We start from the raw sequence: 27,860 nt of genomic DNA, 5'->3' as shown, positions 1-27,860 counted from the left end.
TTAAGAGACAGAAAATACAAGGATAATGTCTATGTGACTACTTAAAAATAACAAGACAAAACTTCTGTTTATTATTAGTCTGACAGGATGATTCGATTTGGTATCAACTTGAAAGGCTACTGGAAGACAACAGGAAATAAAAACAGAGAAAACTGTGAAAGAATTTGAAATGGGCATTAGAAGATCATTTGGTATCCTGTCAAATGCATCCTTTGGTATTATCCCAGCCTTTCATGGCTTTAGAGAGATTTTACCACTCTGTAAGTTGTAGAAAACTTAAAACAATGTAAATGATACTTGTCCACAGAAAAGGAAATGAACTATGTCTGGTGAAATGCAACTGATTATTTCCTTATGAATGCATCAGTTTTGCACCTACTTGTACAGTCATCTGAACTAGTTGTAAGATATTACTGGCTCCCTCATTAATAATAAGTTAAATAAAATCTCAGATGTGGTTCATTTTATATTTGTGTAAGTCATGATTTTACCTTAAAATTTTTTTTTTCTCCTCTAACTCATTTCCTTTCATAAACTGCAATGGAAATTGGAGTCTGACTAATTTTTTAAGTGGTCTAATTAAGTATAAATAACAAAAACTTTGAATAGATATTAAAAATTAAGGCCACCTTGACACGGGTCAATTATCCTCTGGAATGATAAAGTAATATGGAAAAGTTTTCAAATAAAATTTTATGATCAACCACTCTTAACATATGAGAATCGGGTATTAAGAAATGGCTGTATTTATTCCCAGTAATAATAGAAATATTTATAAAACAACTGCTGGCATATATCAGGATTCTTCTAGGTACTACATATCAAGTAAAACAGCAATTATTTATGCATAAAAATATAAACTATAATAATTAAGTTCAAAAAAGGAAAAAAGACAGGAAAAAAAATTAAAGCCAAAGAAGCCTCATAATTAGATTAAAAGCTTCCTTTGAAAAAGAAACCAAGACATTTCAAGGAAAAAAATCACCTCAAATTTTAAACATATTTTTCTAAAAATATCATTACTTTTCTCCCCTTTCCCTATAAAAGCAAGTTTTTTCTAATAGCCCATTCATTTCAGCCTCAAGTAGATACACATCACATGCACCATAATATTTTTTTAAGGTTTTAGACAATGTTACTGTCAGGCTTCCTGGCTTTATATGATTCAGAGGCCAATTCAATTACAGTAGCTGCTATGATATTTGCCTTTTCCTCAACACTCTTCTTGTCAGACAAAATGAAATTCTGCAAGGTGAACAGTGTATGTTTGTGTACATTGGCCAACAACGACATTTCACTTCAATGTTAAACACACTCACATTTTCTACTTATGAGATGTATAATATTAATGATTTATGCATTTACTTTGTCCAATTATAAATGTGTAAGAATGATTTACACACGAGTTAAAATCCCCAGCTTCCTTAAAGTTTAAAGAATTTGAAATAAAATGAGATTAAAATGAATGCATTTGTAGTCTGCCACTGATTCTCATGTCTAAATATTAAATGTAGTAATGTTGAAACTCAAGATTTAAAAAATAGTTTACAAATAAAGCTGACATTGCAAGTTCTAAGAACGTTAAAAAATAAATCCTGTTCAAAATTATGACTACAATAACATAACCCCAGACAACTAGTAAGTCCAAATTAATCATTTTTCCTACATATTCTATTATTCTCCATCCTCTTCCCCCTCACCAAGGAAAGGATGGCATAGAGTTGGTGAGAGAAGAAATAATACAAAATTCAGTATAAATGCTTTCAGTTGTAAAATAAATCTTTCAAGTAAATTTCTACCCTGGGTTATCATACAGTTTCTCTTATTCACACCTATTCATATTGTATAATGATACTTACAGAAGGAAAATTAAATAAGGTCTTTCGAGGACAACGTATGGTATATACATATAAATTTAAAATCTGAACATTGTAACTATAATTTCAAAACTGTCATACTATTAAACATCAACAGGTTGATATAACATCTGTTCTTCAGTTTTTCTCCCAAGTTGTTATGGTAACCGAATATGTGGAACATGTGTTTCCTAAATTTAACTGATTATTTCAAGTAAATAAAATTATAACATATCATATTATTAACTACAAATAATATTATTACTATAACCCTATTTTTATCCTTTTTAAATGCTAGTGGATCACAGGATTATATTTAACTAGGCATTTACACATGCTTTATCTCAGAATTCACATTTAAAAAAAAAAGGGCATTTTTTTTCTAATTTGGGGGTGTTTTCTTGATTTAGAAACAAAACAATAAAGGAACTAGTCTATTTTCTGAACAATATACTATACTAAAGTATTCCAAAATTATATGATTGTACTGCTTTGTAGGAGCCGTAGATCACATTCTTTTCAAACATGATTCAGATCCTGTCACTCCTCTAGTCCCAGCTCAAAACCCTCCAGTGGTTCCATCTCTGACAAAAGCCAGTCTTTTTTTTTTTTTGCGGGGCTGTAGAGCCTTGCACCCTCCACCTTCCCTTGCTTACCCCATCCAATTACACTGACTTCCTTGCTGGTCGTCAAATACCAGGCTCACTACTGCCTCAGGGACTTGTACTTACTATTCCCTCTGCCTGCAAGGTTCTTCCTCCTGGGAAGCTACATGGCTCACTCTCTCACTTATTTCAAGTCTTCATTCAAATACCATCTTCCCAGTGAAACCTCCTCTGACCCAACCCCATTTCTTTTTTTCTTTTTTTAACATCTTTATTGGAGTATAATTGCTTTACAATGGTGTGTTAGTTTCTGCTGTATAACAAAGTGAATCAGCTATACATATATCCCCATATCTCCTCCCTCTGCATCTCCCTCCCACCCTCCCTATCCAACCCCTCCAGGTGGTCACAAATCACCGAGCTGATCTCCCTGTGCTATGCAGCCGCTTCCCACTAGCTATCTACTTTACATTTGGTAGTGTATATATGTCCCTGCCACTCTCTCACTTCGTCCCAGCTTACCCTTCCCCCTCCCCATGTCCTCAAGTCCATTCTCTACATCTGCGTTCTTTGTTTTTTTTTCCTGTTTTTTTTTAACATCTTTATTGCAGTATAATTGCTTTACAATGGTTTGTTAGTTTCTGCTTTATAACAAAGTGAATCAGTTATATATATATATATACATATGTTCCCATATCTCTTCCCTCTTGCGTCTCCCTCCCTCCCACCCTCCCTATCCCACCCCTCTAGGTGATCACAAAGCACCGAGCTGAAAAAAAAAAAAGGTCATGAAGAACCTAGGGGTAAGACGGGAATAAAGACACGTCTGTGTTTTTATTCCTGTCCTGCCCCTATGTTCTTCAGAACCTTTTTTTTCTTTTAGATTCCATATATATGTGTTAGCATACGGTATTTGTTTTTCTCTTTCTGACTTACTTCACTCTGTATGACAGACTCTAGGTCCATCCACCTCACTACAAATAACTCAATTTCGTTTCTTTTTATGGCTGAGTAATATTCCACTGCATATATGTACCACATCTTCTTTATCCATTCATCTGTCGATGGACACCTAGGTTGCTTCCATGTCCTAGTTATTGTAAATAGAGCTGCAATGAACATTGTGGTACATGACTCTTTTTGAATTATGGTTTTCTCAGGGTATATGCCCAGTAGTGGGATTGCTGGGTCATATGGCAGTTCTATTTTTAGTTTTTTAAGGAACCTCCATACTGTTCTCCATAGTGGCTGTATTAATTTACATTCCTACCAACAGTGCAAGAGTATTCGCTTTTCTCCACACCCTCTCCAGCATTTGTTTGTAGATTTTTTGATGATGGCCATTCTGACCGGTGTGAGGTGATACCTCATTGTGGTTTTGATTTGCATTTCTCTAATGATTAGTGATGTTGAGCATCCTTTCATGTGTTTGTTGGCAATCTGTGTATCTTCCTTGGAGAAATGTCTGTTTAGGTCTTCTGCCCATTTTTGGATTGGGTTGTTTGTTTTTTGGATATTGAGCTGCATGAACTGCTCGTATATTTTGGAGATTAATCCTTTATCAGTTGCTTCATTTGAAAATATTTTCTCCCATTCTGAGGGTTGCCTTTTCGTCTTGTTTATGGTTTCCTTTGCTGTGCAAAAGCTTTGAAGTTTCATTAGGTCCCATTTGTTTATTTTTGTTTTTATTTCCATTTCTCTAGGAGGTGGGTCAAAAAGGATCTTGCTGTGATTCATGTCACAGAGTGTTCTGCCTATGTTTTCCTCTAAGAGTTCTATAGTGTCTAGCCTTACATTTAGGTCTTTAATCCATTTTGAGTTTATTCTTGTGTAAGGTGTTAGGGAGTGTCCTAATTTCATTCTTTTACATGTCACTGTCCAGTTTTCCCAGGAGCACTCATTGAAGAGGCTGTCTTTTCTCCATTGTGTATTCTTGCTTCCTTTATCAAAGATAAGGTGACCATATGTTCATGGGTTTATCTCTGGGCTTTCTATCCTGTTCCATTGATCTATATTTCTGTTTTTGTGCTAGTATCACACTGTCTTGATCACTGTAGCTCTGTAGTATGGTCTGAAGTCAGGGAGCCTGATTCCTCCAGCTCTGTTTTTCCCAACCCCATTTCAAAGAGCTATTCCAGCACCATGATCACCTCTGCTCACACATTACCTATCTTCTATGGAATGTACTGTGTCCTCCCCAAATTCATATGTTGAAGCTCTAATTCCCAATGTGATAGTATTTATAGAGATGGGGCCTTTGGGAGGTAATGTTTAGATGAGGTCATGAGGGTGTGGCCCTCATGATGGAATAGTGCCCTTATAAAAAGAAAAGACACTACTGCAATCACTGTCTCCACCAAGCGGGACATAGGGAGAAGGCAGCTAGCTGTCTGAAAGCCAGGAAGAGAGACCTCACCAGAAACTGAACCGGCCATAACCTTATTATTGGACTTCCAGCCCTCAGAATTGAGAAAAAGTGAATTTCTGTTGCTTAAGCCAGAGCCCTGACCTTGTACTTCTAGCCTTCAAGCCTGTGAAGAAATGAATTTCTGTTGCTTAAGCTACCCAGTCTATGGTATTTTGTGATGGCAGCCCAAGATAATACACTATTCCTCCTCCTTTATTTTCCTCCCTAACACTTATTACTGACTAACATACAATATATTGGTGATTTATTCTGTACAGTACTAGTTTATTCTATTCATTGTCTGTCACCCTTTACTACAGAATAAGCTTCCTTAAGGCAGGGTTTTTTGTCTATTTTGTCACTGAACCTACAATTCCTACAATCTGGCACATAACAAGTAATCAATAAATATTTGTTGAATGCATAAAATACAGATTTAAAACATCTTAAACGTTGATATGGTACGGTAAGAAATACTACACTTCTGTGATGATATTCAAGGAGAACATTAAACAAATAAAAATATGCAATCTTTAATAAGTTAAATTAAAAAAAAATCAAAGTTACCAAGATTTGTATTCTCAGAGGACCAAAGAATCTTTCCTAATTTTCTTGATCTTTTCTCCTCCTATGGACCTCATCTACTACAGGCTCTGTCTTCCTCTTACCAATTAAATGTGAAATCCACCTAATACTGCTAACTGTCTAGGATTATTTTCTTTGCTTACTTCCTAAGTGAACTCGCTCTCACTGCTTCAACTATCACCTTTTTTTGGTGACTCTGAAATCCTCATCTCTGGCCTAGACACCTCTGTACTATGGTGCTAGATTCCCAACTGCCTTAGAGGTATACATTACTTCAGGCATACTGTCAGGAATGTCAAAGGACATGAGCTTTAGGTAGAATATAACATTGTCCTCACTTAAGTAGGAAAAAACCTTAAATAAAATCTAACTCAAAATAGGAAGTCTTTAGTAGTACACAGACTCACATAATTCTATATATTGCCTGAGGAATCACTTTCTTCCATTACAGAAATTAGACCTATGATAGTAGGGAATTCCAATCTCTGAATTATGACTATGTGTTCTAATTAACAATATACTCACGCCTTAACTATCAGTTTCACTTCAACCACTGAATTATTCCCAATATTGTAGTAGAGCTTTATTACTTTCAAATTGAATTTTATCACTTGGGGGGAAAATACAAGAAATTATATGAGTTTTTCAAATTAAGTTTCTGAACTAGCATAGTTTATTTTTAGAAGAAAAATATCTCTCAGTTTTTTTCTTTGCCATTGGCTTCCAAATAACATATCAGTTTCTCCAACCATTTTTCTTCATACTCACTAATCAATTCATTATTATTTTAAAGACTTTTCAAAGCACATTTATTACTTCTTTAAAGATCCTTAGTTATCTGATAATGAAATGAAAACCTGGAATTTAGGACAGGCATCAGATAAAAGTTGGGTAGAACTTATTATCCATTTTAAGCGAACCATATATTTTTAGAATTTCACTAAGCAAACATAAACAAGAAAGGAAATTCTAAGAGAAAACCATGTGGTTATTACGGCTTTAGAGATAGGTTAAGCCTCCCAGGGTAGTATGAGGTCCCTGGGTGTTGGATGGCACTAAGAAGACTCTCAGAGTCAGTGCTCTTCAATACAAACCAGTTACTAATGAAACATGTATTGTCCCAGTCCTATGTTGTCTTTTAAGATGAATAATTACTACACATTATATCAAGTAAATTTCACTGCTGTTTCTTTCTCACATATTTTTTCTTCAAATTAAGAGTATAAATGAAATATATTTAGGATAGGTCTCAAGAAGATATGTCTGGCTGTCCCCAGTGTTCATAAAAGGCACAAAGTATGCTCAAAGTATCAACAAATCTTGTCATTATTCCTTTCAAAATAAATCCAAAATCTGACCACTTCTCTCCCTCTCTTCTGCCTCCATAATCTCTTACCAGGATTATCTCAAGAGCCTATTAAATAGTCTTCCTGATTCCATCCTTGCCCCACTACAGCCCACACAGGAGCTCCAGCTATCACTATAAAACACTTGAGTCAGATCAAGTCCCTCCTCTGCTCAAAACCCTCTCTTAGCTTCCCATATCACTTGAAATAAGAGTCAAGTTCTTACAATGGTTTAGACGACCCTTTACCGCCTGGCCCCCGTACACCTCAATCATTCTCCCCTCCCTTACTACATTCAGCCCCAATGTCTTCCTTGCTATTCCCTGAACACACCAAGCATACTTTCACTTCAGGTCCTGTGATTTGCTGCTTCCTCAGCCTAAAAGATTCTCCTTCCACATACCCACAGGACTTGCTCCCCTGCTTCTTTCCAGATTCTGTTTAGTGAGGTCTTCCTTGACAAACGAACAATGACTAGTACACATTCTCTGCTTCCCAGCCTTCTCTCCTACCTTTAACCTGCTTTGTTTTTCTGCAATGTGCTTATCGCTGCTTGACATACTGTATGTATGTCTGTTTGCTTGTTTATTGTTTGCATTACCTAACTAGAAAGTTAGCTCCAAGAAAACAGAGACTGTTTTGCTCCTTGCTCATTCCCCAGCAACAGAACACAGAATGGTAGATTAGCAATGAACATGAATAAATATTCACGAATGAATTAATGCACCTTATGGTAATTTCTTATCCCAAATGAGATGCAGGCTATTCTTCCTTCAAAATGTATACCACTGTATTTCTACTTTTCTTAAGATAATTCATATTCTTTAATATATTAAGAATCATTTTGTACTTACCTTAGCATCTGCAAATATCAAGACCACGTATTATTTCTTTTGTATCTTTCCTATAATAGGTAGTCAATGTTTGTTCATCTGAATTTGAAGACATATTTAAAGATAGTTTTATAATACAGCTGTATCTGTTGTGTTATCCTTTAGCAAATAAGCCCAAAACCAATTCTTAAATTGGTAAAGAATATTCTGCTTTTATAACCAACCAGCAAATTTAATGCCAGTGAGACAGAAGGGAGCATGTAGCCTGGCTTAAAGATGTCTGACATTCATTTTGTACCTATGTGGAAAGCACAGAAAACATTCCGACTGATGTTAAATCAAAAGGTTTTTAGAAGATAGTGAATACTAGTTGGGAGAAAGCTGCTTCAGCTTGATACATTAATGAATTCTACAAAAATAAAAGAGAAAAAGAAGAGCACACAGCACATGCTTGATTCTATCTTAAAAGAAATAACCAGAAAGCAAACTAATAATGAAGGATTTTTTTTTTTCCCTAAGAAAACAAATTCCAGTGTCACTACTGGAATTAAGATCCAGTTGACCCAAAATTTTTGTACAACTCATTAACTGGTGTGTTTAATGATAAGCTTAAATCACTAAGAAAAGATTATGATCAGTATGATGAAAAATACAACTTGAGTTTTAGACTTTCACCAAATTTTTTAAAATTAAAAAGTATGAACCTAAAAAGAGTAAAGCTTCACCATCAAGAAAAGTCAACTAGGGGTGAGGGGGAAGATGGCGGAAGAGTAAGACACGGAGATCACCTGCCTCCCCACAGATACACCAGAAATACATCTACACGTGGAACAGCTCCTACAGAACACCTACTGCATGCCGACAGAAGACCTCAGACCTCCCAAAAGGCAAGAAACCCCCCACGTACCTGGGTAGGGCAAAAGGAAAAAGAATAAGCAGAGACAAAAGGATAGGGACGGGACCTGCACCAGTGGGAGGGAGCTGTGAAGGAGGAAAGGTTTCCACACACTAGGAAGCCCCTTCGCGGGCGAAGACTGCTGGTGGCGGAGGGGGAAGCTTCAGAGCCGTGGCGGAGAGCACAGCAACAGGGGTGCTGGGGGCAAAGCGGAGAGATTCCCGCACAGAGGATCGGTGCCGACTGGCACTCACCAGCCCGAGAGGCTTGTCTGCTCACCTGTTGGGGTGGGCGGGGCTGGGAGCTGAGGCTTGGGCTTCGGTCGGAGCGCAGGGAGAGGACTGGGGTTGGCGGAGAGAACATAGCCTGCAGGGGGTTAGTGCACCACGGCTAGCCGGGAGGGAGTCCGGGGAAAAGTCTGGACCTGCCGAAAAGGCAAGAGACTTTTTCTTCCCTCTTTGTTTCCTGGTGTGAGAGGAGAGGGGATTAAGAGCGTTGCTTAAAGGAGCTCCAGAGACGGGCGCGAGCCACGGCTATCAGCACGGACCCCAGAGACGGGCATGAGACGCTAAGGCTGCTGCTGCCACCACCAAGAAGCCTGTGTGCGAGCACAGGTCACTATCCACCCCTCCCCTCCCGGGAGCCCGTGCAGCCCGCCACTGCCAGGGTCCCGGGATCCAGGGACAAGTTCCCCGGGAGAACGCACGGCGCGCCTCAGGCTGGCGCAACGTCATGCTGGCCTCTGCAGCCACAGGCTCGCCCTGCATCCATGCCCCTCCCTCCCCCCGGCCTGAGTGAGCCAGAGACCCCGAATCAGCTACTCCTTTAACGCCCTCCTGTCTGAGCGAAGAACAGACGCCCTCTGGCAACCTACACCCAGAGGCGGAGCCAAATCCAAAGGGGAACCCCGGGAGCTGTGAGAACAAAGAAGAGAAAGGGAAATCTCTCCCAGCAGCCTCAGGAGCAGCGGATTAAAGCTCCACAATCAACTTGATGTACCTGCATCGGTGGAATACCTGAATAGACAACGAATCATCCCAAACTGAGGCGGTGAGGTGGACTTTGAGAGCAAGATATATTATTTTTTCCCCTTTTCCTCTTTTTGTGAGTGTGTATGTGTATGCTTCTGTGTGAGATTTTGTCTGTAGAGCTTTGCTTTCACCATTTGTCCTAGAGTTCTGTCCGTCCATTTTTTTTTTTCTTTTTTTCTTAAAAAAATTTTTTTTTCTTAATAATTATTTTTTATTTTAATAACCTTCTTTTATTTTATTTTATCCTCTTTCTTTCTTTTTCTTTCTTTCTTTCTCTTCCTTCCTTCTTCTTTCTTCCCTCCTTCCTTTTTCTTTCTTCTTTCTTTCTTTCTTTCCTCCTTCCTTCCTTCCTTTTTCTTTCTTTCTTCCTTCCTTCCTTCCTCTTTATTTCTTTCTTTCTCTCTTCCTTCCTCCCTCCCTCCCTCCCTCTATCTCTTCCTTCCTCCCTTCCTCCCTCCCTCCCTTCCTTCCTTCCTTCCTTCCTTCCTTCCTTTCTTTCTTTCTTCCTTCCTTCCTTCCTTCCTTTCTTCTTTTTCTCCCTTTTCTTCTGAGCCATGTGGATGAATTGCTCTTGGTGCTGCAGCCAGGAGTCAGTGCTGTGCTTCTGAGGTAAGAGAGCCAACCTCAGGACACTGGTCCACAAGAGACCTCCCAGCTGCACATAACATCAAATGGTGAAAATCTCCCAGAGATCTCCATCTCAACACCAACACCCAGCTTCACTCAACGACCAGCAAGCTACAGTGCTGGACACCCTATTCCAAACAACTGGTAAGACAGGAACACAACCCCACCCATTAGCAGAGAGGCTGCCTAAAATCATAATAAGGCCACAGACACCACAAAACACACCACCAGACGTGGGCCTGCCCACCAGAAAGACAAGATTCAGCCTCATCCACCAGAACACAGGCACTAGTCCCCTCCACCAGGAAGCCTACACAACCCACTGACCCAACTTTAGCCACTGGGGACAGACACCAAAAACAATGGGAACTACAAACCTGCAGCCTGCAAAAAGGAGACCCCAAACACAGTAAGATAAGCAAAATGAGAAGACAGAAAAACACACAGCAGATGAAGGAGCAAGATAAAAACCCACCAGACCTAACAAATGAAGAGGAAATAGGCAGTCTACATGAAAAAGAATTCAGAATAATGATAGTAAAGATGATCCAAAATCTTGGAAATAGAATAGACAAAATGCAAGAAACATTTAACAAGGACCTAGAAGAACTAAAGAGGAAACAAGCAATGATGAACAACACAATAAATGAAATTAAAATACTCTAGAAGGGATCAATAGCAGAACAACTGAGGCAGAAGGACGGATAAGTGACCTGGAAGATAAAATAGTGGAAATAACTACTGCAGAGCAGAATAAAGAAAAAAGAATGAAAAAAACTGAGGACAGTCTCAGAGACCTCTGGGACAACATAAAACGCACCAACATTCAAGTTATAGGGGTCCCAGAAGAAGAAGAGAAAAAGAAAGGGACTGAGAAAATATTTGAAGAGATTACAGTTGAAAACTTCCCTAATATGGGAAAGGAAATAGTTACTCAAGTCCAGGAAGCACAGAGAGTCCCATACAGGATAAATCCAAGGAGAAACACACCAGGACACATATTAATCAAACTATCAAAAATTAAATACAAAGAAAACATACTAAAAGCAGCAAGGGAAAAACAAGAAATAACACACAAGGGAATCCCGATAAGGTTAACAGCTGATCTTTCAGCAGAAACTCTGCAAGCCCAAAGGGACTGGCAGGACATATTTAAAGTGATGAAGGAGAAAAACCTACACCCAAGATTACTCTACCCAGCAAGGATCTCATTCAGATTTGATGGAGAAATTAAAACCCTTACAGACAAACAAAAGCTGAGAGAGTTCAGCACCACCAAACCAGCTTTAAAACAAATGCTAAAGGAACTTCTCTAGGCAAGAAACACAAGAGAAGGAAAAGACCTACAATAACAAACCCAAAACAATTAAGAAAATGGGAATAGGAACATACATTATCGATAATTACCTTAAATGTAAATGGATTAAATGCTCCCACCAAAAGACACAGATTGACTGAATGGATACAAAAACAAGACCCATATATATACTGTCTACAAGAGACCCACTTCAGACCTAGAGACACATACAGACTGAAAGTGAGGGGATGGAAAATGATATTCCATGCAAATGGAAATCAGAAGAAAGCTGGAGTAGCAATTCTCATATCAGACAAACTAGACTTTAAAATAAAGACTATTACAAGAGACAAAGAAGGACACTACATAATGACTAAGGGATCAATCCAAGAAGAAGATATAACAATTGTAAATATTTATGCACCCAACACAGGAGCATCTCAATACATAAGGCAAATACTAACAGCCATAAAAGGGGAAATCGACAGTAACACATTCATAGTAGGGGACTTTAACACCCCACTTTCACCAATGGACAGATCATCCAAAATGAAAATAAATAAGGAAACACAAGCTTTAAATGATACACTAAACAAGATGGACTTAATTGATATTTATAGGACATTCCATCCAAAAACAACAGAATACACATTTTTCTCAAGTGCTCATGGGACATTCTCCAGGATAGATCATATCTTGGGTCACAAATCAAGCCTTGGTAAATTTAAGAAAATCGAAATTGTATCAAGTATCTTTTCCGACCACAACGCTATGAGACTAGATATCAATTACAGGAAAAGATCTGTAAAAAATACAAAGACATGGAGGCTAAACAATACATTACTTAGTAACGAAGTGATCACTATAGAAATCAAAGAGGAAATCAAAAAATACCTAGAAACAAATGAAAATGGAGACACGATGACCCAAAACCTATGGGATGCAGCAAAAGCAGTTATAAGAAGGAAGTTTATAGCAATACAATCCTACCTTAAGAAACAGGAAATATCTCAAATAAACAACCTAACATTGCACCTAAAGCTATTAGAGAAAGAAGACCAAAAAAACCACCAAAGTTAGCAGAAGGAAAGAAATCATAAAGATCAGATCAGAAATAAATGAAAAAGAAATGAAGGAAACGATAGCAAAGATCAATCAAACTAAAAGCTGGTTCTTTGAGAAGACAAACAAAATTAACAATCCATTAGCCAGACTCATCAAGAAAAAAAGGGAGAAGACTCAAATCAACAGAAATAGAAATGAAGAAGGAGAAGTGACAACTTTCACTGCAGAAATACAAAAGATCATGAGAGATTACTACAAGCAACTCTATACCAATAAAAATGGACAACCTGGAAGAACTGGACAAATTCTTAGAAATGCATGACCTGCCAAGACTGAATCAGGAAGAAATAGAAAATATGAACAGACCAATCACAAGCACTGAAATTGAGACTGTGATTAAAAATCTTCCAACAAACAAAAGCCCAGGACCAGATGGCTTCACAGGCGAATTCTATCAAACATTTAGAGAAGAGTTAGCACCTATACTTCTCAAACTCTTCCAAAATATAGCAGAGGGAGGAACACTCGCTCCCAAGCTCATTCTACAAGGCCATCATCACCCTGATACCAAAACAAGACAAAGATGTCACAAAGAAAGAAAACTACAGGCCAATATCACTGATGAACATAGATGCGAAAATCCTCAACAAAATACTTGCAAACAGAATCCAACAGCACATTAAAAGGATCATACACTATGATCAAGTGGGGTTTATTCCAGGAATACAAGGATTCTTCAATATACTAAAAACAATCAATGTGATACACCATATTAACAAATTGAAGGAGAAAAACCCTATGATCATCTCAATAGATGCAGAGAAACCTTTCGACAAAATTCAACACCTATTTATGATAAAAACCCTGCAGAAAGTAGGCAGGCCATATATGACAAACCCACAGCCAACATCGTCCTCAATGGTGAAAAACTGAAACGATTTCCACTCAGATCAGGAACAAGACAAGGTTGCCCACTCTCACCACTCTTATTCAACATAGTTTTGGAACTTTCAGCCACAGAAATCAGAGAAGAAAAAAAAATAAAAGGAATACAAATCGGAAAAGAAGAAGTAAAGCTGTCACTGTTTGCAGATGACATGATACTATACATAGAGAATCCCAAAGATGCTACCAGAAAACTACTAGAGCTAATCAATGAATCTGGTAAAGTAGCAGGATACAAAATTAATGCACAGAAATCTCTGGCATTCCTATATACTAATGACGAAAAATCTGAAAATGAAATTAAGAAAACACTCCATTTACCATGGCAACAAAAAGAATAAATTATCTAGGAATAAACCTACCTAAGGAGGCAAAAGACCTGTATGCAGAAAATTATAAGACACTGATGGAAGAAATTAAAGATGATACAAATAATGGAGAGATATACGATGTTCTTGGATTGGAAGAATCAACATTGTGAAAATGACTCTACTACCCAAAGCAATCTACAGATTCAATGCAATCCCTATCAAACTACCAATGGCATTTTTCACAGAACTAGCACATAAAATTTCACAATTTGTATGGAAACACAAAAGACCCCGAATAGCCAAAGCAATCTTGAGAAAGAAACACGGAGCTGGAGGAATCAGGCTCCCTGACTTCAGACTCTACTACAAAGCTACAGTGATCAAGACAGTATGATACTAGCACAAAAACGGAAATATAGATCAATGGAACAGGATAGAAAGCCCAGAGATAAACCCACGCACATATGGTCACCTTATCTTTGATAAAGGAGGCAAGAATATACAGTGGAGAAGACAGCCTCTTCAATAAGTGGTGCTGGGAAAACTGAACAGGTACATGTAAAAGTATGAGATTAGACCACTCCCTAACACCATACACAAAAATAAGCTCAAAATGGATTAAAGTTCTAAATGTAAGGCCAGAAACAATCAAACTCTTGGAGGAAAACATAGGCAGAACACTCTATGACATAAATCACAGCAAGATCCTTTTTGACCCACCTCCTAGAGAAATGGAAATAAAAATAAAAATAAACAAATGGGACCTAATGAAGCTTCAAAGCTTTTGCACAGCAAAGGAAACCATAAACAAGACCAAAAGACAACCCTCAGAATGGGAGAAAATATTTGCAAATGAAGCAACTGACAAAGGATTAATCTCCAAAATTTACAAGCAGCTCATGCAGCTGAATAACAAAAAAACAAACAACCCAATCCAAAAATGGGCCGAAGACCTAAACAGACATTTCTCCAAAGAAGATATACAGATTGCCAACAAACACATGAAAGAATGCACAACATCATTAATCATTAGAGAAATGTAAATCAAAACTACAATGAGGTATCATCTCTTACCAGTCAGAAGGGCCATCATGAAAAAATCTAGAAACAATAAATGCTGGAGAGGGTGTGGAGAAAAGGGAACACTCTTGCACTGCTGTTGGGAATGTAAATTGATACAGCCACTATGGAAATCAGTATGGAGGTTCCTTAAAAAACTACAAATAGAACTACCATGTGACCCAGCAATCCCACTATTGGGCATATATCCTGAGAAAACCATAATTCAAAAAGAGTCATAAACGAAAATGTTCATTGCAGCTCTATTTACAATAGCCAGGAGATGGAAACAACCTAAGTGTCCATCACCGGATGAATGGATAAAGAAGATGTGGCACATATATATAATGGAATATTACTCAGCCATGAAAAGAAACGAAATTGAGTTGTTTGTAGTGAGGTGGATGGACCTAGAGTCTGTCATACAGAGTGAAGTAAGTCAGAAAGAGAAAAACAAATACCGTATGCTAACACGTATATATGGAATCTAAGGGAAAAAAAATGGTCATGAAGAACCTAGGGGTAAGATGGGAATAAAGACACACACCTACTAGAGAATGGACTTGAGGATATAGGGAGGGGGAAGGGTAAGCTGTGACAAAGTGAGAGAGTGGCATGGACATATATACACTACCAAACATAAGGTAGATAGCTAGTGGGAAGCAGCCGCATAGCACAGGGAGATCAGCTCGGTGCTTTGTGACCGCCTGGAGGGGTGGGATAGGGAGGGTGGGAGGGAGGGAGACGCAAGAGGGAAGAGATATGGGAACATATGTATATGTATAACTGATTCACTTTGTTATAAAGCAGAAACTAGGGCTTCCCTGGTGGCGCAGCGGTTGAGAGTCCGCCTGCTGGAAGTTGTGTCCCGGTCTGGGAAGATCACACATGCCACGGAGCGGCTGGGCCCGTGAGCCATGGCCGCTGAGCCTGCACGTCTGGAGCCTGTGCTCCGCAACGGGAGAGGCCGCAACAGTGAGAGGCCCGTGTACCGCAAAAAAAAAAAAAAGCAGAAACTAACACACCATTGTAAAGGAATATACTCCAATAAAGATGTAAAAAAAAAAGAAAAGAAAAGTCAACTATACACACCAATTTATTCACTAAGACTTGCGGACTAGCAGGATTTTACTTTTCAGTCAAATCCTTTGAAAACTGATGGTAATCAAAATAGGTGATTATTTATTCTATGTTTTTAGCAGAATTAGCAGAAAGCAAACTAATACAAATGATTTCTTTTCTAGTGCTCTTTTTCTAAGCACAAGAAGTAAAGTATTAAAAATAAATGATACAATAAAAATAATGTCTTGCCTTACGCAGTGTTAGCTTACCTGAGGTATGAGTCTATCCAAGTGCTCAGCTCGATTTCCATGAGAAGGGTGTGTAGATAACCATTCTGGCAACTTGGGAAGACCATGGAGGCTTTCTGCAAATTCTATCTGTTGCCAAAACACTGAACTGGCTCTGACGTCCACACAAGCCTAAAATCAAAATTAATAAAAGCACAAAGTAAGTTTAGTTATGAGGACATTATTTTAAATTTACCTTTATGTCATTACATGTTTTAAAAATATTTTCCATTATCATTTTAATAAAAGTAGAATATGCTCATTGCTTTAAAAAAAACTCAAAAAAAAACTTCATATAAAGATTTTGAAGTCTAATCTGCTATTAAACTGTACTAAAGAAATTTTACTCTTCATCTATACCACTAGAATCATTAGGAAAAGACCTCAAATAAATATAAAGAAAGACAGTTTTGCCCATTTTTGAATCAGGATTTTGTTGTTGTTGAGTTTTAGAAGTTCTCTATATATTCAGATATTAATCCCTTATCAGATATATGATTTGCAAATATTTCCTCCCATTCTGTGAGTTGTCTCTTTTTACTCTGTGGATGGTGTCTTTTGATGCAAATTTTTTTCTTTTTTCATGAAGTCCAATTTGTCCATTTTTTCTTCGGTCAACTGCACCTTAGGGAGTCACAGCTAAGAAATCATTACAAAACCAATGTTGTGAAGCTTCTGCCCTATGCTTTTTTCTAACAGCCTTATTGTTTTGGGTCTTACACTCAGGTCCTTAAAAAATTTTGAGTTATTTTCTGTATATGGTGCTATGTAAGGGTCCATATTCTCTCTTTTGTATGTGGATATCCTGCTTTCCCAAGCACTATTTCCTGAAAAGATTGTCCTTTACCCATTTTCCACCCTCAACAAAAAAATGATTTGACCATATGTGTGAGGGTTTATTTCTGGGCTACCTATTCTATTCTATTAGTCTATATGCCTTTCATGCTAATATCACATTGCTTTGATTACTACAAATTTGTAGTTAGTTTTGAAATCAGGACGTGTGAGCCTTCTAAGTTTTGTTCTTTGAAAAAGATTGTTTTGGCTATTCAGGTCCCTTAAGATTGCATATGTACTTTAGGATGGGTTTTGCTATTTCTGCAAAAAAGAAGTCATTGGAACTTTGATAGGGGTTACATTGAATTTGTAGATTGTTTTGGGTACTGACATTTTAACAATATTAAGTTTACAAACCATAAACACAGGATGTTTGTCCATTCATTTATGTCTTCTGTAAGTTGTTTCAGAAATGTTTTGTAGTTTTCACCATACGAGCCTGTCACCTCCTTGGTTAATTCCCAAGTCTTTTATTCTTGTGGACGCTACTGTAAATGGAATTATTTTTGTAGTTTCCTTTTCAGATTGTTCACTGTTCATGTATAGAAATACAACTGATTTTTGTGTGCTGACTTTATATTCCGCTACTTTGCTAAATTTGTTTACTGGTTTAAACAACTTTTTTGGTAGAGTCTTTAGGATTTTCTACATACATGATCATATCATCTCCAAAGAGAGATAATTTTACTTCTTCTTTTAAAATTTGGATGCTTTTTATTTCTTTTTCTTGCTGACTAGAAACTTCCAGTACTTTGTTGAATAGAAGTGAAAGTGCGCATTCTTGCCTTGTTCACTATCTTAAAGGAAAAGCTTTCAGTCTTTGCTGCTGTGGGCTTTTCATATATGGTTTTTATTGCAGTGATGGAGTTTTCTCCTTACCTCTATTTTGTTGCATGTTCCTTACCATGAAACGGTGTTGAATTTTGCCAAATGCTTTTTCTGTATCAATTAAGATAATCATGTGGCTTTCTTCCTTCATTTTGTTGATACAGCATATCACTTTGATTAATTTTTATATGTTGAACCATTCTTGCATTCCAGGGATAAATCTCATTTGGCCATGGTGTATAATCCTTTCAATAGGCTGCTGAATTATATTTGCTAGTATTCTGTTGAGAGTTTTTACATCAATGTCCTTAAGGGATATTGGTCAGCAGCTTTCTTTTCTTGTAGTGTCTTTGTCTGGATTTGGTATTAGAATTATACTGGTTTCACAGAATGAGTTAGGAAGTGTTCCCTCCTCTTCAGTCTTATGGGAAAGTTTGAGAAGGACTGGTATTAATTCTTCTTTAAATGCTTGGTAGAATTCACTGGTGATGCTGTCAGATCCAGGACTTTGCTCTGCTGGAAGATTTTGATTACTGATTCTCAATCTAATTACTAGTCACCCTTACTACTGCTTTTACTGTGTCCTATAACTTTTGGTATATTATGTTTTCATTTTCATTCATCTCTAGTATTTATTAACTTCCCTTGGGATTTCTTCTTTGAATTCATTGGTTGTTTAAAAGTATATTGTTTAGTGGAGGCTAAATAATATGCTACTAAACAACCAATGGATCACTGAAGAAATCAAAGAGGAAATAAAAAAATACCTGGAGACAAATGAAAATGAAAACACGATGATCCAAAACCTATGGGACACAGCAAAAGCAGCTCTAAAAGGGAAGTTTATAGTGATACACTCTTACCCCAGGAAACAAGAAAAGTCTCAAATAAACAACCTAACCTTACACCTAAAGAAACTAGAGGAAGAAGAATAAACAAAACCCAAAGTTAATGGAAAACTGATGAATTCATAAAAGTGCTAACAAAAGATCAAGATGAAAAAAAATTAATTACATGGGATTGAGTGAACTGATGAGGATGATTGTAATTTTTGTGACTTTCTGTTTGGGAAAAAAAACAGACTGCCAAACGTTAAATAAATAAATAAATTTGAATTCTTAAAAAAAAAAAAACAAAGTTAGTAGAAGGGAAGAAATCATAAACATCAGAGCAGAAATAAATAAAATAGAGACTAAAAATAAAACATAGAAAAGATCAATGAAACTAAGAACTGGTTCTTTGAAAAGATAAACAAAATTGATAAACCTTTAGCCAGACTCATCAAGAAAAAAAGGGAGAGGACTCAAATCAATAAAATTACAAATGAAAAAGGAGAAATTTACAACTGACACCACAGAAATACAAGGGATCATAAGAGACTAGTACAAGCAACTATATGCCAATAAAATGGACAACCTGGAAGAAATGGATAAATTCTTGGAAAGGTACAACTTTCCAAGACTGAACCAGGAAGAATTAGAAAATATAAACAGACCAATCACAAGTAATGAAATTGAAACTGTAATTAAAGATCTTCCAACAAACAAAAAGTGCAGGACCAGATGGCTTCACAGGTGAATTCTATCAAACATTTACAGAAGAGCTAACACCTATCTTTCTCAAATTCTTCCAAAAAATTGCAGAGGGAGGAGCACTCCTAAGCTCATTCTACAAGGCCACCACACCCTGATACCAAAACCAAAGATATCAAAAAGAAAGAAAATTACAGATGAATATCACTGATGAACATAGACACAAAAATCCTCAACAGAATACTAGCAAACTGAACCCTACAATACATTAAAAGTATCATACACCATGATCAAGTGGGATTTATCCCAGGGATGCAAGGATTTTTCAATATCCACACATCAGTCAATGTGATACACTACATCAACAAATTGTGGAGAATAAAAACCATATGATCCCAACAGACACATGAAAGAATGCTCAACATCATTAATCATTAGAGAAATGCAAATCAAAACTACAATGAGATACCATCTCACACTGTTCAGAATGGCCATCATCAAAAAATCTACAAATAATAAATGCTGGAGACGGTGTGGAGAAAAGGGAACCCTCTTGCACTGTTGGTGGGAATGTAAATTAACACAGCCACTATGGAGAACAGTATGGAGGTTCCTTAAAAAACTAAAAATAGAACTACCATACGACCCAGCAATCCCACTACTGGGCATATACCCTGAGAAAACCATAATTCAAAAAGAGTCATGTACCACAATGTTCATTGCAGCTCTATTTACAACAGCCAGGACATGGAAGCAACCGAAGTGTCCATCGACAGATGAATGGATAAAGAAGATGTGGCACACATATACAATGGAATATTACTCAGCCATAAAAAGGAACGAAGTTGGGTCATTTGTAGAGACATGGATGGATCTAGACACTGTCATAGAGAGTGAAGTTAGTCAGAAAGAGAAAAACAAATATCGTGTATTAACGCATAATATATGTGGAACCTAGAAAAATGGTACAGATGAACCGGTTTGCAGGGCAGAAATAGAGACACAGATGTAGAGAACAAACGTATGGACACCAAGGCGGGAAAGCACGGGGGATAGAGGGGGGTGGGGGGATGAATTGCGAGATTGGGATTGACATATATACATAAATATGTATAAAATAGATAACTAATAAGAACCTACTGTATTAAAAATAAAATTAAAAAAAAACAGTAAGTGAAATAAACCAGTCACAGAAGGACAAATACTACACAATTCCACTTATATGAATGAGGTATTTAAAACAGTCAAACTCACAGAAGCAGAGGGTAGATGGTGGTTGCCAGGAGCTAGGCGTAAGGAGAAATGGGAAGTTCCTATTCAACAGGCATAAATTTTCAGTTATGCAAGATAAATAAATTCTACAGATCTGCTGTACAACATCATGGCTATAGTTAACAGTAATGTATTATATACTTAAAAATTTGTTAGGAGGGTAGAGCTCATGTTAAATGTTCTTACCACAATAAAAAAAGAAAAAGAAGTGATAATTATAGATCAAAATACAAATATTTTAAAAATAAATATTTAGCCTATCACAAGCATAACTCACTTGCCTCAGTAAAAATTATGGTAAAGTAAGGAATTTGTGTTTATCAAGTGTCTGTAAGTACATAAAGATAGAAAGAATGAGACTTTCTAGACATTTCCTTTTTAAAAGAGAACTAGTAATGGCCACAGCTGTTCAAAAGAAACATAAAATATGTTTTAGTAAAATACATTGCTCTTGGAATACTTTTTGAGACATTATGCTGGGGTAATGGGAAGAGACTGGGTGTTAGAACCAGAAAGACTGGGTTCAAAATACCAGTTATTTATTTTATTTAAATAATAATCACTTACATGATACTATGTTACAGATATTAATTCATTATATTAACTCATTTAATCGTAACAACCTCATGCAGTAAATCCTATAATTATGCTCATTTTATAGATCAAAGAAACCAAGGCCCACAGAGGTCAAATAATTTGCTAAGGTAACACAGCCAGTAAGTGACAGAGCTACAATTTGAACCCAAGGAGACCGATTCCAGGGTGTGTGAACTTGGGCCAATAATTTAGTCTGCAGGAGTCTCAAATTTATCTGTAAAAATGAAATTAAAGCAGTGGATCATTGGGATTAAATGTGGTAACTCTTGTAAAGCACCAAGCCCAGAATCTAGAACATAGTAGACACTATTTTTACTCTTCTTTTCCCCTGGTGAGCAACCACAGGCCTATGGTTATTGCAGGATCCTCAATACGATCATAAGTGATTATGTCATGAATTTACAACTAAAGAAGGATTTAGTTAATTTAGCCTATAATATCAATATGCAAGAATGTGCATTAGGGGATATATTAATTGACAAGTTGCTACTATTCAACTAAAAACTCATATTCATAAGAGTACAATAGTATAAGAGCTATTCTTATAATCTGAACACTTCCCAAGGTCAAAACAATATTAGAGAGAAATATATGATTAGACCTAGACCTAGTACACCCTACCTGTAGCCAAAATTTTCATTAGAAGTACAAAGAAGAAAAGTGTCTCTGAATTGTGCTCTCTCTATTCACCTAGACTCTCCAACCAAACGCACGCCAGCCACGACCCTCTCCAAGAGGTAAATTCTGACACTAGCAGTCCTGAATTTTTTTTGGAATGGCATTAACACCCTACACTTGTCCCAGTCATTCTGGCATTCTCTCCTCTATTCCATGTAGACATGTGGTAAATAAAATAGCCATCTGAAATACTACTACAAAGGACTGTGGGAGAAGGGTAACTGGACTCCTAGGTGTAGAAGAATACTCTGAGGCTATTTTAAAATTAGACTTAAAGGAACTAAAACAGATAGAGAAGTGGTCATCTTAGGGGCAATACTGCAGATGGCCAAAACTGTTCCCAACAGGTTAAAGTATGATAAAAAGTTCCATTTCAGAAATAGAAGGGGAAAACTTTACTATATGTGAGCCCTTTGACAAGTTACTTGCTTTCTCTATCCCGCAGTTTCATACGTAAAAACGAACCTAAACTTCACAGGGTTGCTATGAAGATTAAGAGAGTTAGCACATTTAAAACACTCAGAGCATGTGCAGCACATGAAGAAATGATAACTATTATCATTGTTGTCAAAATCATCATCACTGTTATCAGCACTACTGTCATCACTGTCATCATCATCTACCAGGGAACTAGTTTATTTCAGTCTCTCACTTTAACAGGTTCATTTTCCCAATACTGCTGATAGATGACATTGCCTGGTAAAGCTCACTTTACTTAATAACCCACTTCTTGTCTAAACAATATTTTTCTAGTCAATAATTTAAAAAAGCTCTTTTCCAACTAAATGTGATATAGTCTTGGGATGGTTACAGCTAAACCATCCTCAATATATGCCAATCTCTCTTATTTAAAAAGAAAGAAAAAACTTTGACTTATCAAAACTATTTTATGTACCCTAACAAAGAGGAAAAATGAGACTGCCATTATTTTATAATTCATTTCATTTTAAAATTTTCTGCATCTTTTGATTTCCAACATGTCAGTTCATCATCAACATAATTTTAATAAATTTCATGTATTTATTTTTTTTCTCTATCCTGAAGTTTTATCATAAGATTCAATACTAGTGCTGAAATCACAGCAACTAAAAAAATTAAACACAAAAGCTTGTCTCATTTCTCTAGGTGGAACAATTAGGTTCAAAATGAGATGTAATGCATAATATTTGCATTATGAAAGTTGACTTCATAACACACCTAGTAAGTGAAATGTTCTCATTTATTATTTTTTCTTTCTTAAATGAATCACTGAAAAAGAACCTAAGATATTAACCCAAATAGAACACAAAGATAGTTTGCTATGAAGAAGGCTCAGATTACTAACCTGGAAAACTCGGAGACCTGAATTCTAGCCCTGGCTTTTGCTACTAACTAGCTGTATGTTATCAGACAAATCACTGCAACTCTTTGGAACCTAATTTCCTAATCTGTAAAAGGAGAAGGTGGATCAGATGATCTCCAATTTTCCTTCCTGCTCTAAAAGTCTGTGATTCTATAACCTATTATTTTACAGAAAATTTAGAATTTTGAATTTTCTCTTATTCTATGATGAAAGTAGATTTTGCTTATTACCTATTTCTCTCACTAGATGGTGCTACCTGCATAGTTATTCAGGTTACTTGAAGAAATAACCCAGCTATGTATCTCAAGAGGGGCACTTACAAGCTTTTGGGGCTAGACTCCTCTCTCTGCAGAGCTCTCCAGGCCACCATAGTATATTTAATATCCCTGCCCCCTCCATGCCCATTAAACACCAGTAATCCTACCTCCCAGTCACTGTGACAATCAATAACAATCATATACAGTGCCCTAAGAGGCACTAAGCGTAGGACCACTAAAAGAAAATTAGTTTTCTTTCTCATCTTTAAGAAACAGATATTCAAAATTATAGTTTTCTGTGAAATCAAATCAACAAAAGTCATTTCTGTAAATGACTGTAAAGTGTCAAATTCTCTTTACAGTGACAAATGAATACACACACAACAAAATCAAATACTTCACAGGACACCTTTTTGTCAGCTGATAACTGGACAGCTAGCTGTTATTCTGCACTTGGGACACCTCAGTCCTACCAGTTTTTATAACTATATTTTTCATTCTGATTATTTATGTAATGATAAAATATCTCATAAATGAAAATTTAAAACTACAACTATAAAAATGTAAAGATACAAAATAAACTCACAGCCAACAGCAGAGCAGATATAGAGTATCTCTAGAGGAGGCAAGCTGTATATTTTGAAAGAGGCCTCAGAGTAACTTGATTTTAATGAATTTTCCATATTGTTTAGCTCTTGGCCTTAAAATCTCATAAACCAGTGGGACAGCACATGACCAATAGATCCATCTCTCAGGAACAGTTCCCCTTAATCAAGCTCACAAGATTGACATAAAATAAGAATGCCAACTTACTAGTTTACAGCAGTAACTATAACTGCCCAAACTACAAGGGCACAGGGCATTTGTGTCCTCAAGTCAGCATGTTCTCTCCCTCGTAGGCATGGTACAAAGGAAGCCAGACTATAATCAGACGGTTGCCTAATAAGGATAGAATTAGGAATAAGAGAATTATGTGATCTGAATATTAAATGGCAAGAAGTCAAAAGAGTCTGATGCACCAGTGTCCAAAAAGAGGACACAAGCCACAAATAAGAATCAAATTCAGGATGTTCAAATTAACCTTTGAGGTAAATGTGATCATTATTGCTATTTTTCAGAGTAGAAAATAGACTTGAAGAGGTTAAAGGATTTACCTACTCATGTCGAGGAGACAAGAGCTCAAACCACAGGTCTGACTCTGGAGTCCAAGGTCCCGACCGTCATGCTGGATAAGGTATAAAATCCTAAAATTGCTAACGAGAAGTCTCTACCTACTTTTCAGTTTTATCTCTTGACACTGGTGCTCTTGAATACTACCTACATTTTAGCCATACAGAATTTTCAACCCTTGGACTAGACCATCATTTCTGTTGCCTTTGAACATGCTGCCTGCCATGTCAAAAACACACCCGTCAACATCTTCACCAGGCTAATTACCACTTATGTAACTATTGTGTATCCCTACATTGTAGTAAATGATAGGTACACACTAAATATGTTGATCTAATAAATGAAAATTAACCCAATAGGTCAGAGAAAAGCTATGTACATCACTTAAAGAGAGTGACATCTGGGCCTCAAAGATCTGTCTTCTACTTGCTTGTATTAACAAATAGGAAAGAGAATGTGCCAGTCAGAAGTAGGAGGTTATTCAGCCCAGAAACTGAAGAATCTGGTGGAAATGCTGGCCAATGACCATCTAAGTCTTACCTTGAGAAAGTGAGCATCCTAGCTCACTGAACCTGCCTCTTATTTGTGGCATGCGGGAGAACAGAATGCAGGTGAGTATGATTGGAGTCAATGAAAGCTATAAGGAGGCTGTGCAGACGCTGACAGCGGAAATGGAAACATAGTAAGATATATTTTATAGATAGAACAACCAGGACTTGGTGAAAGATTACATGCAAATGATAAAGAAGAGGGAAGTACTAAGGAGGACTCCAGATTTTTTCCAAAAGCAACTGAATAGACGGTGGTATAATCTGGGGGAAAGGAAGACTAGAAGAGAAATAGATGTGAGGAGAAATCAAGGATTTAACATTGAATATATCAGGTTTGAGATACTTGTGAAATAGAAAGAGAAAATAACAGCAGATATTTGAATATAAATAATTAGAAGATTCACGCTCTTAGGACCTTAACTGTATTAACTCTGTGATCTAGGTCTTATTATTGTTCCTTTCATACTGATAAGGAAAACTGAAGTACAGAAGGGGAAGATAACTTGCCCAAGATCACAGAGCTAGTACTGTCTCTGGCAAAGCAGACTTTCAAGCTTAGGAATTCTGGCCCCAGAGCTCACTCATTATCACTAGGCTATTATTGCTTCCACGGCAGCTGACCAACAGCCCCACGCCGCAGGAACTCCAGAACGGTTCAGCACTTGGCATCCAGGAAAGAAGGGTTGACATAAAAAGACTCAAGTAGAGAATTAAGTAAAAGTCTCCACAGTGAACGAGAAAACGCCCACCTCCCCTCCCGGCTCAACTCCTAAACAATTTATAAGATTCTTCTGCAAAGACACCTGAAGAGCCACAGAGAAAAGACATATATATATATATATATAAATTCCATATGGAAATTCCCAAAGAAAGAGCTATATAACCTTACAGTGAAGTCCACTATCCCAACTTTTGCATACAGAGCTTCTGAAAAGTTTAATGCCTTCTTACAAAATACGGACAGAAAATCACGAATCACAAATTTGGGGATTTACACTTCCATCCACCAAAGTAACTAGTACTGGACCTGTCCTCCCCAAATGAATAACCATAAAATGGAATGAATCTAAAAGGCACACGTTTTCAAGTAATAGACAACAGACAGGACAAGACTATGATCCTTGAGAGAAGAGAAAAACATGAGTGATTCCAAGATTTACCCCTGTTCTCTGCCTAGGGGCAGTTTCCTGACCACACCACAGGGAGGTAGAACCCAAGCAGAGAATGGTGAGCTTGACTGAGCTAAGGTATTAGAAGACAGGAGTTTAAAGCTGCAGAAGTTGCAAGAATCTGTGGGGCAAGCTGTCAGAAAGAGTTTTCCCCAGAAACTGGTGTGGAGTTTACTTGGAGATTCCTTAAACTGGATTTCATCAAAATTAAAAATGCTTGCTCTACAAAAAAAAAAAAAAAAAAAAAAAACCGTTAAGAAAAGATGACCCACAGATGAAGAAAAACAATTTTCAAATCACATATCCAACAAACGACTGTATCCAGAACATGTAAAGAACACTCTAAAGTCAATAGTAAGAAAACAATCAGACTAAATCTTTTATAACAAGAAACTAATCATGTCTAAACTTAATGAGTCAAGAAATTACAAAATAAACTCATTATGTAGAAATATAGAGGTAAATAGCAAAAAGAAGTTAAGGTGATTTTCACCTCTGGGGTATAAGGCAGGGGGCAGTGAAGGCTGTTATTTCCCATTATGAGTTTATAACACTAAATTACTTTCCATGCTATAATGAAATGTGGGCTACACAAATAGATATATATATTTTTTAAAGGGGAGTACGGTTAATAGTATCAAATGCTACTAAGGAGAAGAACATGATAAACGTGGCAAAGTAAGCATGGGATACAACAATATACAGGTAGACAAGCAGACCTTGAGAAGTGTAACTGTGGTAGAGGGATAGCAAACTGGAGCATGGACTTTGAAATCAAACACACTCAAGTTTGAGTCATGGCTTTACCATTTTGTACCTGAGAACAAGAAAGTAACATATCTGGGCTTCAGTTCCTTTATCTACACAATAGAGGTAATGATAACAACTACTTCATGGAGTTACTGTAAGGCTTAAATTAGGCAATGCATATAAAATACTAAGCAAAGTACTGGAACATAGTAAGTATTAAACGGCAGATGACAGTGTTATTATCTAAAAAGGTGACAGAGTAAGCGGTAGTATAAATATAATATTTCAGGTTTTCATACTATTTCTCCCTTTGGCAGGAAAGAAATACTGGTATTCAGAGATTGCATTTTTATATCCTAAGTGCTCCATAACAAAGATGTTATCTTATCAATATAAGATAACATCTTATATTGAAGATGTTGAATTGAATATATATATTCATGACTTTACATCTGTAGCAATATCATATTCTCCTTTGAACTAAATAAACCGTAATACCAAAAGGTCACTAGTCCATAACACAATATTTAGTGTGCTTTAGAACATAAGATCATAGTTTCATCTATCAAGATATACTTTTAAAAATATATATGGCTTGCATTTATAAATAATCAAAGGAATATCAATATCTCTTTAATAACTTCTCTAATTTCATTCCTCTTTTTT

At 36.8% G+C, this 27,860-nt stretch overlaps 1 protein-coding gene across 1 annotated transcript in view; it reads right to left on the bottom strand.

The window, feature by feature from the left end:
- The window catches only part of OMA1 (OMA1 zinc metallopeptidase), an 81,352-nt gene that overhangs the window by 18,523 nt on the left and 34,969 nt on the right, over positions 1-27,860 (bottom strand). The window contains exon 8 of the mRNA XM_082665024.1: positions 16,194-16,343. Within this exon, the coding sequence (XP_082521150.1) occupies positions 16,194-16,343 (150 nt within the window). The remainder of the gene's footprint in view (positions 1-16,193; positions 16,344-27,860) is intronic.

This window comes from Grampus griseus (assembly GCF_964374135.1).
Source record: "Grampus griseus genome assembly, chromosome: 1".
In the NCBI taxonomy this organism is placed as follows: Eukaryota; Metazoa; Chordata; class Mammalia; order Artiodactyla; family Delphinidae; genus Grampus; species Grampus griseus.
This window is presented reverse-complemented; position numbering and strand designations above follow the sequence as displayed.